The sequence below is a fragment of the Panthera tigris genome, chromosome A3 (genome assembly GCF_018350195.1).
Source record: "Panthera tigris isolate Pti1 chromosome A3, P.tigris_Pti1_mat1.1, whole genome shotgun sequence".
NCBI classification, from domain to species: domain Eukaryota; kingdom Metazoa; phylum Chordata; class Mammalia; order Carnivora; family Felidae; genus Panthera; species Panthera tigris.
In genome coordinates this window covers 89,488,633-89,506,162 of record NC_056662.1, presented here as the reverse complement: position 1 = coordinate 89,506,162, position 17,530 = coordinate 89,488,633, and the positions used below count along the sequence as shown (strand labels likewise).

The following is a 17,530-nucleotide window of genomic DNA, read 5'->3' as shown; positions in this document are numbered from 1 at the left end:
AGGCCTGTGCCAACACCTTTCATCCCACAGTTAGAACAAAGAATTTTAACTGGGAACAAACGAGGCCATGGAACAAGCTGATCCAGGCCTCTGATCTAAAGTAGAAAGACAATATAGGGATACATAGAAGCTCAATAAATAATTGTTAAACTAAATCAAAAAACCCTGTCTTGAGTCTCTATTCCCCTCTATTGTGCTTTCTCTTTCTCCTTCCCTTAACAATTGGATTTCTTGAAAAAAATAGTTTTGTCCATCATGCTGGAGACAGAGGAAGGCATTTTTATGAAGAGAAAACAATAAACCAAGGGAGCAGAAATGAACAAGAACAGCAGATGCTGGGGGCAGCCTCGGTGCCTGGATGGGAGCAGAGCAGCCATAGGACAGGGATACGAGCTAAGGCAGGGCTGAAGCCAGATGAAGGAGTCTCCCAAATACTGGACTGGAGGCTCACACAGTAGTTGGTGATCAATACATGACCATACAAACTTTTTGACCCGGGAACCTGATTTTACAGCTGGCAAAGTGGAGAAGGAAGAACTGATCTTCTGCATAATGCTCTTGCCAATTTTAAGATCTGAGCAAACCTTACAGCCTGCTTGTTTGTTTGTTTTTAATCTCCAGTTAGGAAGGAATGGCACAGAAATTATCATAGGGGAAAAGAGCTGAAATACTATAAACTTCGGCTCTAAATTTGTTCCTAGCTGAACCCTGATTTAGAAATCCTTTTATTCATTTGCGGCTGAATTCTATCTGCAGTCTAAACCGGGATTATTCCAAACTTTCCCCCATCTCCTCCAGTTCCTAAAACCACCCGTCTCCCTCCTGCCAGGCAGTGAATCTAGACTGCAACACTGTTGAATGAAAGGAATTCCGTCAACCCCTCCAAACAGACCTCCAAAATCTCTGTATCTTTCTTTCTTCCTTCAATTCTGTCTCAGAGGGATGAGTGTTTTCTCCCCCATATGAAGATGAGCCCCCTTTTTGTACTTTTGATTTAATACTTTCCTACCTCCGCATTCCCTTGTCTCTGCCCCTTTACATCTCCTCTCCTGGCTCTACTATGCTCCACTAAGCTCTGCTGGCTCACTGGGTGTACAAACATATTGAAACAACTACATACAAGAATGTAAGTAAACCTTAAAAATGTTGAGCAAAAGAAGCCAGATACAGAAGAATATGTATCATATAATTCTATTTATATAAAGCTCAAAACCAGGCAAAACTAAACTGTTGAGTTCAGGGATATGCATTTAGGGTAGTAAAACTATAAAGAAAGCAAAGGACTTGTGGAAAAGTCAGGAGAGAGACTGCCTGTATCAGAGGGGAAGCGGACAGGGCAAGAACATGGGGGTGGGACCATGCCTCTCACAATGTTCTATCTCTTGACCTGCGTCATGCACGTACACAGGTGTTTTGTTTCATGATTCACTGAAATATCCATTTACCCTTATGTACTTTCTTATATATTTCAAATACAAAGGTTTCAAAAAAACAAAATCAAAACACATGTTCAAGCCTTTATGGTAAACCATAAATCAAGCAAATATTCTCTCAACCTGGCTACTCCTTAAGCCACCATCCCATTTTCTTCCTTTCCCCGTGAGCTAAACTCTTCAAAAAATTGGTGTGTAGGGGTGCCTGGCTAGCGCAGTTGGCAGAGTACGTGACTTTTGGTCTCAGAGTTATGGGTTCGAGCCGCATGTTGGGTGTTAAAGATTACATAAAAATAAAATCTTAAAAAAAAATTAGTGCCCATCTCACCGTGACCACATCCTCGATCCCCATTACTTCTTAAACGTTTACGGTGCTCTTCCTCCTCTGGCTCTGTGCCTTTACACTGTCCTTGCCCTGCTCTCACGCCTCTTTGCTTCATTACCAACTATTCCCTGCGCTCCCCTGGGTGGCCTGCCCCCAAGCTTGCTCTCCATTCTTCTCCAGTGCCAAGGCTTCTCAGGTCGGCTCTATGCAGAGGTCTCCCAGATCTCTTTCCCACCTTGACCCTGCCCCCCAGCGCCAGCCACACTGCCAACTGCCTGATAACTACCTCCACTGACAAAATGTCTCACATACACTTTAAATTCAACATGCTCAGAACTGAACACACAATTAGCCCTGCTTCCAAAGTAAGCTATCCTCCTGGAGCCCCTGTTTCTGCTTATGGGATAATCATTGCCAGCCCTGTGAGTCAGGCCTGCTCTCTGTCATCACTGGCTTTTACTCATCATCCTCTCACTCATTCCCCACATCCTCTGAAATTCAACATTCATCTCCTTCCCAAATTCAATGTCATCACCCTAGCTCTCATCATTAGATTTTATCAGCATGCTAACCTCTTAAATGATCTCCCTGCCTCGACCTACTTTAAAACTGCCTTTATGTTAGATATACTAAAGAATGGCTTTGATCATATCATTCATTGCTCTACTCAAAAACCTTTAAAAGTTCCCCACTTACTAAAAAGCAGAACTATTCTGCCTATCCACCCAAGATCCTCCCCCCAAGAACACTGCTCCAATGTATCACATTAAAGCCTATTTATCTACTACGATTCCTGACATAAACCCCAAACTGGACCTCAACGTCTTAGGAACACAGTCTGCTTATTCCAGCACTGCCCCCTGCATATGGAATTCTCTCTTAGCCTATCTTGTCAAAATCTTAGTAAATCCTGCCAGGTGCAGTCCTTCCCTCCTCGATTTGATTGTGCTGTTTGTACTTCTCGAGGCACTTGGCACATTCTGCCTCCCGGGAAGACTTGTCTCTTTGTCTAATCTACTTTATGAGACTAAAGTCGTGTCTTTCTCAAATTTGTATCCCCCAGCAGATAAGAAAAAAGTTCTCTACTTCCCATATACTATAATGGAAGATACACAATAGAAGGCAAATACTAATGTCACAGAATGAAGAAAGGACAGAGGCACAGGGGACTGCCTCCCAGGTCAGTATTTCCCAAATTGTAACATACAGGTATGTGTAATCTCCCCAAATCCAGAAATGAGCTGACTTGCTTGTATGTAAGCCTATCACACAACACGAAAAGTAGCTTGGTTTGTGGAGTGACCGGCTGAAAAGGAATAGGAAGGAAAATGCAGAAATACTCTTTAGGGATAGAATTACCTTTTACCTAAATATCACCAGAAGGCTACAGAAGACACTTGAAAATCCACTATATTAAGGACCCTACTGGTTTACATAAAGGTGTATGCTGCTTTATGCTTTAACAAAGACCAAATGCAAGCATTTGAATTAATTAACTTCCTTGGTTCATTAAAATATTTTCAGGATATTTTCAGGAACACCATTTGTATGAAGTAGGCAGAACCTCCACAGTCAATATCCACATATACTCTAGGCCAGCATTTTATCACCATTCACACTCACAAGGAAGCTGGGACTTTAGGGAAAGAAGTTCATTTTCATTAAACCATTTTTTTAAAATGAAGAAAATGAAAAAGCCCTAAGTAGTTCCCAGAAATCAATACTGGAGTGGAAGCAGTCAAGTATGCTAGGAACGTCAAGTCTGCATCTGAAGGAGGGAAAAACCTTCATCTAAATAATCTGCATGCAATTCACTTTACTCAAAGAAAGAAACAAGCAGTGTGTTTACAACATGGTGAGAGAAGAGAGGACTAACCCTCAGAGAGCTCGGAATTGCTTACATGAATCCAGCCCAGTGTGATGAGACCCTGCTGATCCTGTATGAGGAAAAGTTCTTCTTCGTTCTCGGTGTTGCAATAATCAGACCCGGCACTTTGCTTGGGGATGAGAACATGGGTAATGGTGAATTCATTCCTCATCTGTCAAAGGAGAAAAACAGCCTGTCACCACTCCCTGGCACTTGTGCAACCCCACGTGGTCACAGCTGTGGCAAGTTAAACATCTATACAAGCGAAGGCCCTTCCCACCCCAGCAAGAGTCCTCGTGCTCCTTGAGTCCCTCACCTCAGCGGTTCCCAACCTTAGCTGCTCACGTGCACTGCAAAGGGCACTCTGCAAAGCCACAGGTGCCTCTGGCTGCAGCCACAAGTGTCTGCCTGTGATTCCCAAGAAGCTCCAGGATAGTACCATTTCTCTTCTTTTGCTCATGTCTAGGGTAGCTTCCCTCTTACTGTTTCTCTTAGTCCTTCTCATCCTCAAAGGCTCAGTGTTAGTCTATTGCCTTCACTCATTTATTCATTCAGTAGTTAGTAATGCGTTCTTCAAGTGCCTCTATTCAGTGATCTTTCCTTCCTCCCAGCTCATAGTGCTCTACTGCGTATACCATTCAGCATGCTATTTCTCTTTGGGGGTGTAGCTCCCATTGCTCCAAAATGCTTTGGTAGGTTTTGTGGACGCATGCTGGGCTCATAGCCTTACATATGTTATATTCCCAGGCCTACCATAAAGCAGGTACTCAAAAACTGATATATAGGTAACGCTGACTCTTGGTCTCCAAGTTTAGAATTAGCTATTTCTTACTACTAGAATTAAAATAATCAGTTCGATTCAAGGGACTGAGAAAATCAATGAAATGCAAGGTCACCAAATCCAAAGTAACATTGCATTATGCTATCCATGGTTCCTTCTGCAGAGGGATCGTTGCAAAGAGTAACTGACCCTGGATATCTTCTCTCAGAGTCACAGGAGGCCAAGGGGGAAGAAACAGGCTCAGCTCAGGAAAACGTTTGTTTTTTACCAGTTTTCCACAGAGAATTCCACATGTCTCTACTCCCCGGGCAGTGTTGGCACTGGCTAACTGGAGGAACTGCGGGCAGAGCCTCCCAGGCACCACCACATGGCGCAGTCCGTCGATTGTAGGAGCTGTAATGGAGAAAGGAGAAAAGTGTAAGACCACAGGGAGAGGCTTCCCAAGCAGGCCCCAGAGTAGGCAGTCCTGGGAGGGCAAAGCCAAATCACTGGGGTTCCTCGAACTATGGGCAGTGAGTGGGGATCTCAGCCTAACGACAGAAGGAAGAGGGTTGTGGGCACAGCCATTGCAAGTACATTACTTTAAGAAAACAGGCTTTAATCACTCAAGACGAGGGTAAACTACTACTTAAAACAAGTTCTTGGGGTGCCTAGGTGGCTTGGTCAGTTAAGCATCTGACACTTGATCTCAGCTCAGGTCTTGATCTCAGGGTGATGAGTTCTATCCCAACACTGGGCTCCATGCTGGGTATGGAGCCTATTTAAAACTAAAACAAAAACTGAAAAACAGAACAAAACAAACAAGTTCCTGAGCTATCCAGGAATTCTCTGTCACAGTCTAACACAGAGGATAAAAAAAATAACCTCCTCATTCCACTGAGCTTTTATTTTTACTTTAAGTCTTTTATCTCAGATAAGAATATTGGAGAGTACGACTTATAAAGAAATACACCAGAGATATCCTGGGTAACAGAAAATACTTTGGATAACTATTTAATGCTGAATTTATTCATTTAGAAGAATGCTAAAGTGCCAAAACAAAACCACAAAAAACACATTCTGGTCCTCAAAAGAGGCATGAATGCACGGAGCAGCTTATAAGCCTGGTTCAGAATGCCAAGGATAGGCCCAGCCCCTGGACACCACGGAGAAGCCCTGAGAGAGAGAGCCCACAGGCTCAAATTAGGGGGTGTTTTTCATGGTCACTTTTCATTTAAAAAAAAAAAACAAAAAGTACATGGGGTGCCTGGGTGGCTCAGTCGGTTAAGCGTCCGACTTCGGCTCAGGTCACGATCTCACCATTCATGAGTTCGAGCCCTGTGTCAGGCTTTGTGCTGACAGCTCAGAGCCTGAAGCCTGCTTCGGATTCTGTGTCTCCCTCTCTCTCTGTTCCTCCTCCACTCGCATTCCATCTCTCTCTCAAAAATAAATAAAGATTACAAAAAAAATTTTTTTAAGTGCAAAAGGATGTTCTGTTTCTGCACATTCAACAGCGAGCTCTGAATTGCTGGAGAGGTAACAAACCAGGGACCACACAGTCACATGATAGTCTGATGACAATATCTGAGGATTCTGAATTAAGGCTTGGCACAGTCCTTTCCTTTCAATTCCATAATCACTTCCTGAGTGCATTCCAGTGCATACACTGTGCTTAACCTCCAGGGAACACAAATATGAATAAGACTCAAGCCCTAACCAGTAAAAAGTTAAAATCTAGTTACTGAAAAATGACTACACTATCAGGTAAATGATGTCAACTGCATTACAGATAATAAGAGCCCTGAGAGTTTCAAGAACAGAATCAATTTCATTGAAGGGAAGGAGACCTGGCAAAACTTTAAGATGAGCAGGGAAGGCAGAAATAGAGAAAGGAGATTTTCGGTTCAGGGCAAATATTAACACACCTCTTTGGATAAGCTAGTCCAGGGGCTGCTCCGGGAACATGAGAGTTCAATCTGACTGGAGCACGGAATACATGTGAAGGAAGAGGCAGTGGTGGGAGATTAGCCTGCCAAGTACGTGGGGAGAAACCTAAAGGCCAGGCTTCGGGGTCTGGCATCCCTTGCCCACTCTCACATTGCCCTTTGAAGTGGATCTTCTGCAAAGCTGACTTCCTCATGTGATACTTGAAATTCCTTCCCCAAAAGATCTATTCTAATAATCAAGGTATAATCATCATTTTGCCACTATTGTTATTTTCTCAGATAGGCAAGCTTTGGTGAGAGGAGGAAAGACTGCTAATAGCTGTTATGACTAGACTGAATTATCGCTGACTACATATAGTATTTACCATGACCAAGCTCCTTAAGGATTGGGAACACTTCCAGGGCAAACAGCATTCGGTAACCCTTTTTCACTTTTTAAAGGCCAACTGCTGAATTGTAAAGTGGCGCTATGAAATTTCCCTTCCAGAGAACCAACAGTGGTCTCTGGTTCACTGAACATTTTGAGTCTCTATATAATCCTTAAAAGCTGAGGGTCTGACTTTCAAGGACATTGTGAGCTCTTCCGAATATCGACCTGGTGCCAGGTAAGTTACACTGCTTAAGCAAAGGCCACTTTCATACTATGGCCAGCGTGACAGGACACAGTATGGCAATACCGATCAAAGGGGCTTCTGTGACCAGAGCCTGATGAGTGGATAATGGAGGTAATCTTAGGCAACCTCCTCAGAATGACACTCTGTTTGGCTGCCCCTGAGATGGAAGAGGGCACGAGCAAGCGGACTCACTACTTTCTGAGTTGCTCAACGCTCCAGGTTTCAAGGACCTATCCACCACGGGTGGCTTGGCAGGCCTTCCCGCCGTATTACAGTCCGCAGGCTGTGTGGACGTGGCAGGTACAGCGGGGAACACATCTGGGGAGGGCTTCTCCAAGTCAGGCACGAGTGGGCCCCCTAGGCCAGGGTCCACCTTCCCAAACTCCTGCACGATTTTTAGTCGCTCCTTTTCCAGCTCCTGGTTCCGGATCATCTCCTCAAAGGCATGGAACTGCTCCTGCTCCAACTGCTGCTGTTTCTGCTGTGCCACCCTCTGCCTCTCCTTCTCCAGCTCCTGCTGGATGGCCACATTCCGGGCAAGCTCTTCCGCTTCCCTCTTCTGCAAAGAAAGGAGTTAGGCTTAACAATTGACACCTGGATGACTTCACATCTCAGGGGGGACAAGGCTTTGCGGCAGGGATTTCCTAAAGCGTGCCCCTGCTCTGGCCCAATTTCCCAACACGGAATCTGTGCCTCCCTCGGCAGCTCATGTCTGCCCAAGTGGTCACCGCTTGTGTCTACCAGGCCACGGCAGACCTACTCTTCAAGGACAGTGACGGTCCCGACCCCCTCAGTACCCTTCCCCAATGGCTCTTACTAAGACATTTTCTTCTTAACCGAAATCTTGATGCAACTTACTGTTCGCGCTGCATAATCTGTATCAGACACAGTCTTATTCTCTAACTCTACCATGTATACATTCTGTATCCGAAGTAAGGGGGTCTTTGCAGAATTTTAACCCAAAAGGAAGCCTCCAAAATTTAGCTGGTGACTAGCTCAGTACGAAGTGACATTTTAAACTAACAAGAAACATCAAGTAACAATCACCCTCATTAAGGTTTTCACTCACTTGGTACCTTAGAAATATATGCCTCATAGCTGTTTACCTCTCTGCTGATTTTCAACATCAGAGTCCAGAACAGGGCTCAGCAGAGCGCTACAAAATAATCTGGAGTTGCCGGCAGTGCGAATTTCACATCTGACACAGACCACAGGCAGTGCCTTGGGAGTTCTCCACGTGCTCTAACTAACTCTTCCTAACAAGAAGCATTTGAAAATAGCTTGAAAAACAAGTATTATCAACAGGTATAACCAAATGTGAATCAATACCCCAAAATTCACTGATCTAAAAACTTACGTTTCAGTGAAATGTTTCACTGCTCTTAGGTTCTCCCTCTAGATATAGCACATAAGCAACAGATTTTCTGTCCCTCAAATCACCCTCCAGGACAAGCAGGCTAAATATGTTAGAATCCTCAGCCTAAACACTTGTGTTCTACTCTTTTGAGTTTCTTGCCTTTGCTGAAAAAAATAAACTATGACACTAAAATCACAAGACCTGTTAAAATATCATATCGCAATCCTAGGGCACAGCCTAAGAAAACAAAATAATTTCCTTTTTATTATATACTTACCTTTTCTTCATTATATTCTGTATATTCTTTGGTATATCGTTTCAATAGCTCTGCCTTCAGCTCTTCTGCTTTGGGAAATGCAATCTCCTTTAACTTCTGAGACACAAAAATCAAAAACTGAGAATTAGGATAATTCCTAGCTAATGAAGTAGAGAAGTAAAGTGACTTAAGACAACTTGGCAATGGCAACAACGTTTCCAAAAACAATGCAGAATACCCCCTACTGTCCCATACCTGCTACTTCATAACTGATCTGGTGAAATGGCCTTATTTCCCGTTGCCGGATTTGATGCTCAGATGCGGACACCACTACTTTTACCTTGAAGTTAGTCTGTGCTGCTTTGAAGCTTTTAGATGGGCAACAGTGAGAGTGAAGACCCACCTTTACTGTGTCTTTCTTTTCAGGAATGACAGCCAATTTGTAATCCCGATGCTTTGGCAGTTTCTCAATAAAGAGCCTAAAGGAACGGATCAGAATGATTATCATGCAAAGAAAATGTCCAACAGACTCTGAAGCAAGGCGACTCCCTTGTCCTGCACCCACTGCAAGACGGGTTTCCAGACATTCAGGGGAGGGATAATACACACCCAGTGACCATGTTCCCCACCCACCTCCAACCCTATGTTTCCCTCCTCTCCCAAATTAGGTGCGCAGGAAGCACTAGACTCCCACAACTAAAAAGATGAGGGGAGAAAAGCAAACCTACCTTGTGCCCAAAAATATACCTCCAAAGAGATTCTTTTCTTATTACAGTGACAGGCTTCCAAAGGAAAGGGCCTCTGTCACAAATTCTTCTTCAAATAACAGTTTGGCAGCCAAGGGCAGGAAACCCATGTTCTATGATTAGCCCTGTGACCTTAACCTTGGCTTCTTTTTCTTTGGGATCCATCCTCCTTCAAAGCAGAATATTCCTTGCATCATACTAAGCACTAAGATGCTTAGATGGTACATGTGTTATGTATATACTATGTGCGTGTTACGTTGTAATTTGCATTATGGTCCTGATAAAAAGTTCTTAGAGAAATATAAGGGCTAGATTTTCTCTTTACATTTTGTCCCTGGCTGTAAAGCTCAGTGGGAAAAATATTCACAGATCTCTAACATTAATGATGTCTATGTGGGGACAGTAAAAGCACAAAGAAGTATTTGTCACAACTTGTCACAACCCAAAGTAGCAGATTAAGAATTCCAAAGCCAGAAGACCAGTTCCAGAGTCTGCTCTTCTAACCACTGTATCACACTGCCTCCACATGGTCCTGGAATGTCCAGAACTGTTGGGGGGGGGGGGGGGGAGGGTACTGAACAAAGATGTCTTTTAACAGAAGTACGTTGTAATATATACAAGCTAAGGCCCAAAACAAATCAATTGAGGGGAGTTTGCCCACAGTTCTAAAATACTGTACTAGAGTTGGGACTAACTGACTCTTTTCTACTTTCTGCCCACGGGGAGTAAACAGAGGAGGACAGCTCAGTAAGGGGAAAGAAGATGACCCCCACGAGAGCAAACTCCTTTTATTTTTTTTTTTTTAATTTTAATGCTTTTATTTAGTTAGTTTTGAGAAAGAGTGGAAGAAGGGCAGAGAAAGAGGGAGACAGAGGATCCGAAGCGGGCTCTGCGCTGACAGCAGTGAGCCTGATGCAAGACTCGAACTCAAGAACTGTGAGATCATGACCTGAGCTGAAGTCAGACGCCTAACTGACTGAGCCATCCAGGAGCCCAAAGCAAACTCTTTTCATTTTTTTTGTTTATTTAAAAAATTTTTTAATATTTATTTTTGAGAAACAGAGAGAGCATGAGCAAGGGAGGGGCAGAGAGGGAAACACAGAATCCAAAGCAGGATCCAGGCACTGAGCTGTCAGCACAGAGCCCAACGTGGGGCTCAAACTCACGAACCATGAGATCATGACCTGAGCCGAAGTTGGACGCTTAACCAACTGAGCCACCCCAAAGCAAACTCTTTTTAGATGAGCACTCCTCCCTTGGTTCTATACTAGGCACATGAAATTTTAATTTCAATCCAATTTGACAAGACCCTTCAGCCAAGGATGAATTCTAAAATCAAAATGATTCTAAAACACTTCCCTTTGGGTTCATGAAAAAGATATAAAAGTTTCCTTGAAGTCTATATTTAAAATAAATACAGATTTGTTTGTTCACCAATAGAGTCTTGAAGAAGATGTTGAGATAAGTAAGACTAGTTCTTGTGTTCAAGAGACCTATAATTCAATGACTCTCCCTTGGCCCTAAAGACCAAGGTACCTGTTCATAACTTTAGCAGGCTACATGTGCTTTGTATGAAAGCCCAAATCAGCCAATATAGTACCATGTCGTATAAACACCACACTTTATATTCACTTGTGCTATCAGCCTGAAGAACTGTGAAGTCCCTGAGGCCAGAGATTCCTGTGTCTTGTGCTTCTTTGCATGTCCCTCTAAAGCTGGGACAGTGCCTGGGTGAACAGGCACTCAATAAATATCTGAGGAATAAAATGGTCTTAAAACCTTTGAAGGAGCTGAGTAAAAAAAACCCAAAGTATAAAAAAGTACATATAGTATGCTATCTTATAAGTATGAAAGGGGGAAAATTCTGTATGTGTACGTACACATACATTTACTTCCAAGTACACAGTAAGTCAGGAAACTAAGGAAAGTAGACAGCAGGGGAAATAGAGCAGATGGGACAAGAGTGGGAGTGAAACCTCTCACCATACGCCTTTTTCTATCATTTTGATTTTGAACCATGCAGTGGAATCTAGTTTATAAGATGAAACTTCTAGAGCTGTACATGAATACGTTTCTCTTGTTTCCACAACTATAGTCAATTTTCTGAATGGGGAACATACAGGCAGAAGGGTCTCTTGAAAACAGAACTGGCAACGTTGCCCATTGCCTGTACAGGAGTCAATAGCGCTCAGCGTTTAGTTCGCAGCCTGCCTGGGCTCAAATCCTGGCTTGGCCATTACAAGCTGTGTGAATTCCAGCAAGTTACTCAGTCTCACTACCCTTCTTTATATGTGTGTGTGTGTGTGTGTGTGTGTGTGTGTGTGTGTGTGTGTATGTATATGTATATGTGTATATGTATATGTGTGTGTATATATATATATATACACACATATACATATACATATATATGTTATATATATACATACATATATATATTATATATATATATACATATATATATGTATATATATATATATATGAGTTATATATATGGAGACAAACTAGTACTACCTGATAGGGTTGCTGTGACACTTAAAGAGATTAAAAAAAAAAAAGTGCTGAGCACAGTGCCTTGCACCTAGCCAACATCTACTATGATTGCTCTGTATGCTATATGATTGTTTTTCACTAATAAATAAACAAAAATTGTGAGCAAGAAGAACAGATAAAGATGTGAACACCAGGGCTAGAAGTGTTCTAGGTGTAGAATACCTGTGGCCCAGAGGTATACTGTTCTCTGGGTTAGATCTGGTTGCAGCCTAGAAAGGGAAACGTACCAAAGCAAAGATGTGTTGGCAAAAACACAAGCAAAGCAAACTATTAGGACGATGGGGATAAAAAGAGATATGCAGAAAAGGAAACACAAAAGGTAAGTATATGAAATGGTATTCAACTTTACTTATAATGAAAGAAATTCAAATTAAGATGAGGTACCATTTCCATATATCAGATTGGCAATGGCTTAAAGGTTGATTATAACCAGTATACACAGGGTGTTGGGAAATGGGTGTCCTTAGACACCCTTAACGGGGCTGTAATTTGATAATACGCTGTATTATCACAGGACAGTAATTTTCTTGGGGGTGGGGAGGGGAGACAACTATTCAAATTTTAAAATTTGTATATCCTTTAAACTCACAATTCCACCTCTAGGAATTTATCGTACACAACAGTACAAAGATATAAGACTATTCAATATAGCACTGGTCATAAAAGTAGAGAAAAACTTAAATGAAAACTTAAATGCCCATCAATAGGGGAATATTTAATAAATTATGCTGCACTCAAATGTGAAAAACAACATAATCATTCACTCATTCATTCGACAGATATTTACTGAGCATCTACTATGGGATCAGGCATTACTGTAAAGGCTGGGGATTTGGCGATGAACAGTCATAAATCCCTCCCAGCAGAGGGTGTGCATTATAGTGGGGGGAACAGACAATAAAACAAAACAATATATATATAATCAATGCCAGGAGAAACTCATTAATAGGGAAGGGGAATAGGAAGTGACAGGAGAAGGAGTAAGATTTTAGGGCAGCTAAGGAAGGCATCGCCAAGAAGATGGCATTTAATTAAGGACTGGAAGGGAGGAGGCCATAAAGAGACCTGGGACAAGACCGTTCCAGGCAGAAGAAATAGCCCTGAAGAGAATGAGATGGATCAGTATGTCCTAGTATGGAAAGATATGACTGCTAAGAAAGCAAGCTGTAGAACAGAATATATTGTATGATCTCATTCAAGCTTTAAGAAAAAAAGGATAAACGTGTGAGCCTATGTGCTTGCACAGACATATACATTTTCCTGGACACACAAGAAAGGACAGTGGTCACCTCTGGGGGATGTGACTCTTCTTTTTGCTTTAATATTTCCCTCGCTGGATAGTTTGAGAAAAAAACTAATTTAAAAAGCCAAGCAGAAATTCTGTAACGTGGATGGCTAAAAGACTCTCCTCTTATTTCTTCCTATCTTAGAAGTTACTGAGCAAAGTGAGCACGATCACAGATGAAAACCCTCTTCAGTCTGTAAGCCCCAATCCCAATGGAAAACATTGTCAATGCAGGTGACAGACGACTTTCAGAAAGCAGGTCTGTGTTATAGGAGGTTCACACAGCAGACGAGAAGTGCCTAAGTCCTCTGTAACTCCCTTCTGTGTAGCCTAGTCAATGACCATAAAAAGCTGTGAAAGAATTCACCGCCTGGATTATTGTCTGTGCTCATCATGAAAATATGTACTGATTTAATATGCTGAAGATCCTGCTATACTGGGGTCTGCAAAAGGCAAAGCATGCCTACTCTGGGGGGGAAATGTGCTTCAGATCATTAAGATGCCTGAACTGCCCAGGGAAAAGAACAAACATGCCTTTTAAAATCCGGAATTGAAGTACCCACAAAAGGTCTAGAACAATGACTTGCAATAGTGGGGGAGGCAGAGGAGTGGTGAGGTAGATGCCTGCTCCCTTCCCTCCTCCCTCCTCAGTAGTAATAATTGCCAAAGTGAGCCACTGTTACTGACAAGAATCTAACCAAGTAAAATGCGGTGGAAAAACAGACTGAGAATATTAAGCCAGAACTTTTTTGCAACTCCTACAGCTTGTCAGTTCACAGAATCAGAATTAGGGTCTTGAAGATACCTGCAAGAAAAATGAAGGTAGCTACACGTTTCGCTTCAGGTCAAGCCAATCCAACAAAGTCCCAAATTAAACTCCGAATCTAGCAAATTAAGTAAATGAGCTGCTTCATGCCACCATCTTCCCACTGAGCTCTCCTCCAGGGCCTACTTCATCATATTAAATGGTCCTGTAAGTGGGCACCATGTACAGGGACAGACTCCCCATATCGATCTTGCCATTAACATGGATATTCATGTCACTCAAAGCAACCCCAAGTCACAGAACAATATCAATTTAAGTACTCTCAATCCTACCCCCTCTTGCCTATTCAAGAGTTTACTGCGACAGTTAAACTCTCTTTTTTGTGCTGTACCATCAGCCTCTCCTTCACAGGCTCCTTTCCATTAGCAAATAGTATGCTCTAGAATCTCCCATCTTAAAATACACACCACACATTCACATACTCCTTGTCCCCCTTCAATTACTTCCTCATTGTTTCACTTCACTCTTCCTACCAAACTCCTCGAAAGAGTTATCTATGCCTGGGCTTGGCAAAATACAGCTAATAGGTCAAATCTGGTTTGCCATCTGTGTCTGTAAATGAAGTTTCCTTGGAACACAGCCACACCCATTCGTGCATGTGTTATCTAATGGTTGTTTTCACACTACAAGACAGAGGTTGTGACAGAGATCAAATGGCCTGCAAATCCAGAACTATTTACTATCTGGCCCTTTACGAAAATATTTGCCCACCTCTGGACGGGACTCACGGTCTCTACTTTCTCATTGTCCACTGACTCTTCGGCCCACTCCAATCTAATGTCTTCTTAGTCCTTCTGGTGAAACTGTTTACCAAGATCACCAATGACATCACGACACCAAACCCAAAACTTCACCCATCCCATCTGACCCTTTCTCACACAGCCTGGCCACTCTCCTGCAAATGCACCATTCTCTCCTGGATTTCCTCTTGCCTCTCAAACCTCCCTTTGAGTCTCTTCTGCTGGCCCGCCCTCCCTCCCCAACCAACCTCAGGTCTCTTCTATAGTCTTTTTTTTTTTTTAATTATTTTTATTAAAAATTTTTTTAATGTTTTTATTTTTGAGATAGAGAGAGACAGAACATGAGCTAGGAAGGGGCAGAGAGAGAGAGAGACAGAATCCAAAGCAAGCTCCAGGCTCTGAGCTGTCAGCACAGAGCCCGACGCGGGGCTCGAACCTACAAGTGGTGAGATCATGACCTAAGCCAAAGTCAGATGCTCAACCGACTGAGCCACCCAGGAGCCCCTATTCTACAGTCTTATTATTAAGCTTTCTTGATCTTTGAATGTGTCAGGAATCCTTCTGGCATCTGATGAAGCTCATGGACCCCACAGAATAATTTTTTAAAGATATAATACAAAACATAAAGGATTACAAAAGAAGCCAATTCTACTGAAATACAGTTTTCAAAATATAAAAATTGTAACATGTGCTTCTTTATTAATACATTATTAATACATTTTTAAAAGGATCTCACTGTGGCTTCAATAACAGTACTGTAATTCAGAAGCAGTGGCAAGTGTTAAATGCTATTTCGAGGTATCAGCATCAATTGTAATGTGATATAAAAATAGTGATTTCTATTGGTGACATTGTGAATATTATTATTACTGTGCAAAATTGAAGGAAATGCTGAATTTCAGTTAGAGGTTAGTGGAAACAAGAAAAGTTTTTCCCAACCGAATTCATGGAGTCCAAATTCTACCTCTGAATCCCTGTGGGGTTCCTGGACCCCAGATTAAGACCTATATGCCAGAAGATCTCAGCGGTTCTCACGGCTTCAGAAGCGTCTATATGCAGGGGACTCCTAGGTTTGTATCTCCAACCCAGACCTCTCCTCAGTTCAGACTGGTACATCCAACTTCCTAAACTTAACACCTTAACATGTCAAAAAAACCAGGCCTGAATTCTTGAATATCCTCTCTACTCAACCCCTTTTCTACACCGTTCTCCCCATCTCAGTGAATGGGCCAGCACATCCTAAGTTACTCATGGCAGAAACCTGAGATCAACCTTGATACCATCATCCCTCCCAAATTGTCAGTAAGTCCCATAGACTCTACCTCCAGAATACAAATCCACCTGCTTCTTTCCATGCTGCCACACTCCAAGCCATCAGCCTCTCTCTTGAATTGCCATTAAGAGTATCCTAACTAATCTCCCTGCCTTCTCTTAACACACCCTTCAGCATTTGCAACATGGCAGCCCCAATTTATATATCCAGAATATAAGTAAGATTAGGTCATAACCTCTCTTAAAACTTAAAACTTTGCAATGGCTTTCTAACGCTGTCAAGATAAAATACAAACTCCTTACCGTGGTCTGCATGCTTCTGCTCCACCTGCCCTCAGCCTCATCTTATTCTCCCCCCTCAACTGCTACCCTCCAAACATGATGATCTTCTTTCAATCCTTAGAACACACTAAGGTAATTCCTACCCAAGAGCTTCTGAATGCAGTTACACCTGCTTTAAACACTCTGGTGTATGCTCTTGGAATGACCAACTCTATGGCATCCTTCAACTTTCAGTTTAAATCTTACCTTCTCAGACAGACCTTACCCTATTTGACACCCTTGGTTATTCTCTGTCACAGCACTCTCTTTGTTCCTTTCACAGCATTTGCCCTACTTTGAGACTAGATGTTTATTTGCTTACCTGTTTACTGTCTTCTCCTATAACTAGAAAGGTACACCAGTAAAGGCAGGGGCCATTTTACTTCTTATATATCCAAGACCTAGAGCAGTGCCAAGCAGGTAGCAGGTGTATGCAATATATATTTGTTGAATGAATATGGCCTGAGGGCAAGGGGCAACAGAATCCAGAAGGTCCTTCAGAAAATACTTGGTAGAGTGATTCTGTGATTCTACTTAACTTTCTCAATTATGATTCTTTGAAGAATTGTGCCCAGGGGCCTCATTCTGGAAGAACTCTCCACAAGATCACTGGAAATATTCAGGAATATTATTTCTACTAGCAGCAAAAGAAAGGGACAGTAGTCAAGGAGATTTCTCGGGAAAACAAATTTTGTGCCCATTGTGCCAAGGAATAAAAAAACTCATAATAGCAAAAGAGAGGCAAAATTTATAATTATAATTATATATTATTATTACATACAATTATAACTCTATGAAACTTTATCAACACTAAGGTCACACAACAGGGCACGATGGCATGGATGGACTGCATGATCTCTGAGGACACAGGCACTACTTCTAAACTTAAAATAGACAACAGCAGTCCCTTTTCTACTAAAGGGACTCTAAAATCACAGTACGAATCCCAGGAAGTCTGCTTCTGTGCTACTTTTCTTTAGAGTACTGGTTCTCAACCAGGGCAATTTTGCCCCTTAGAGACCATCAGGTAATGTCTGGAGGCATTTCTGCTGCCGCAATTCAGTGAGGGGGAGGGGTGCTACTGGCATCTAGTGGACAGAGACCAAGGATGCTACTAAACACTCTACAATGCACAGGGCAGTACTCACAACAAAGAACTATTCCACCCCAGATGTCAATAATACCAAGGTTGACAAACCCTGCTGCGGAGTAGTATGGGATCAAAAACTTAA

The 17,530-nt window shown here is 42.4% G+C and overlaps 1 protein-coding gene across 4 annotated transcripts in view; it reads right to left on the bottom strand.

The window, feature by feature from the left end:
• Positions 1–17,530, bottom strand: part of LOC102959025 (STAM binding protein) — a 54,234-nt gene that overhangs the window by 21,596 nt on the left and 15,108 nt on the right. For all 4 annotated transcript variants that reach the window (XR_006215825.1, XM_042981748.1, XM_015538062.2 and 1 more), the window contains exons 3-7: positions 8,962–9,037; positions 8,580–8,675; positions 7,138–7,504; positions 4,675–4,799; positions 3,660–3,797 (exon numbers count right to left, since the gene is read on the bottom strand). Coding sequence is in view for 3 of the 4 variants with exons in the window: in XM_042981748.1 (XP_042837682.1) it covers positions 3,660–3,797; positions 4,675–4,799; positions 7,138–7,504; positions 8,580–8,675; positions 8,962–9,037 (802 nt within the window). In the remaining variant the exon portion in view is untranslated. The remainder of the gene's footprint in view (positions 1–3,659; positions 3,798–4,674; positions 4,800–7,137; positions 7,505–8,579; positions 8,676–8,961; positions 9,038–17,530) is intronic.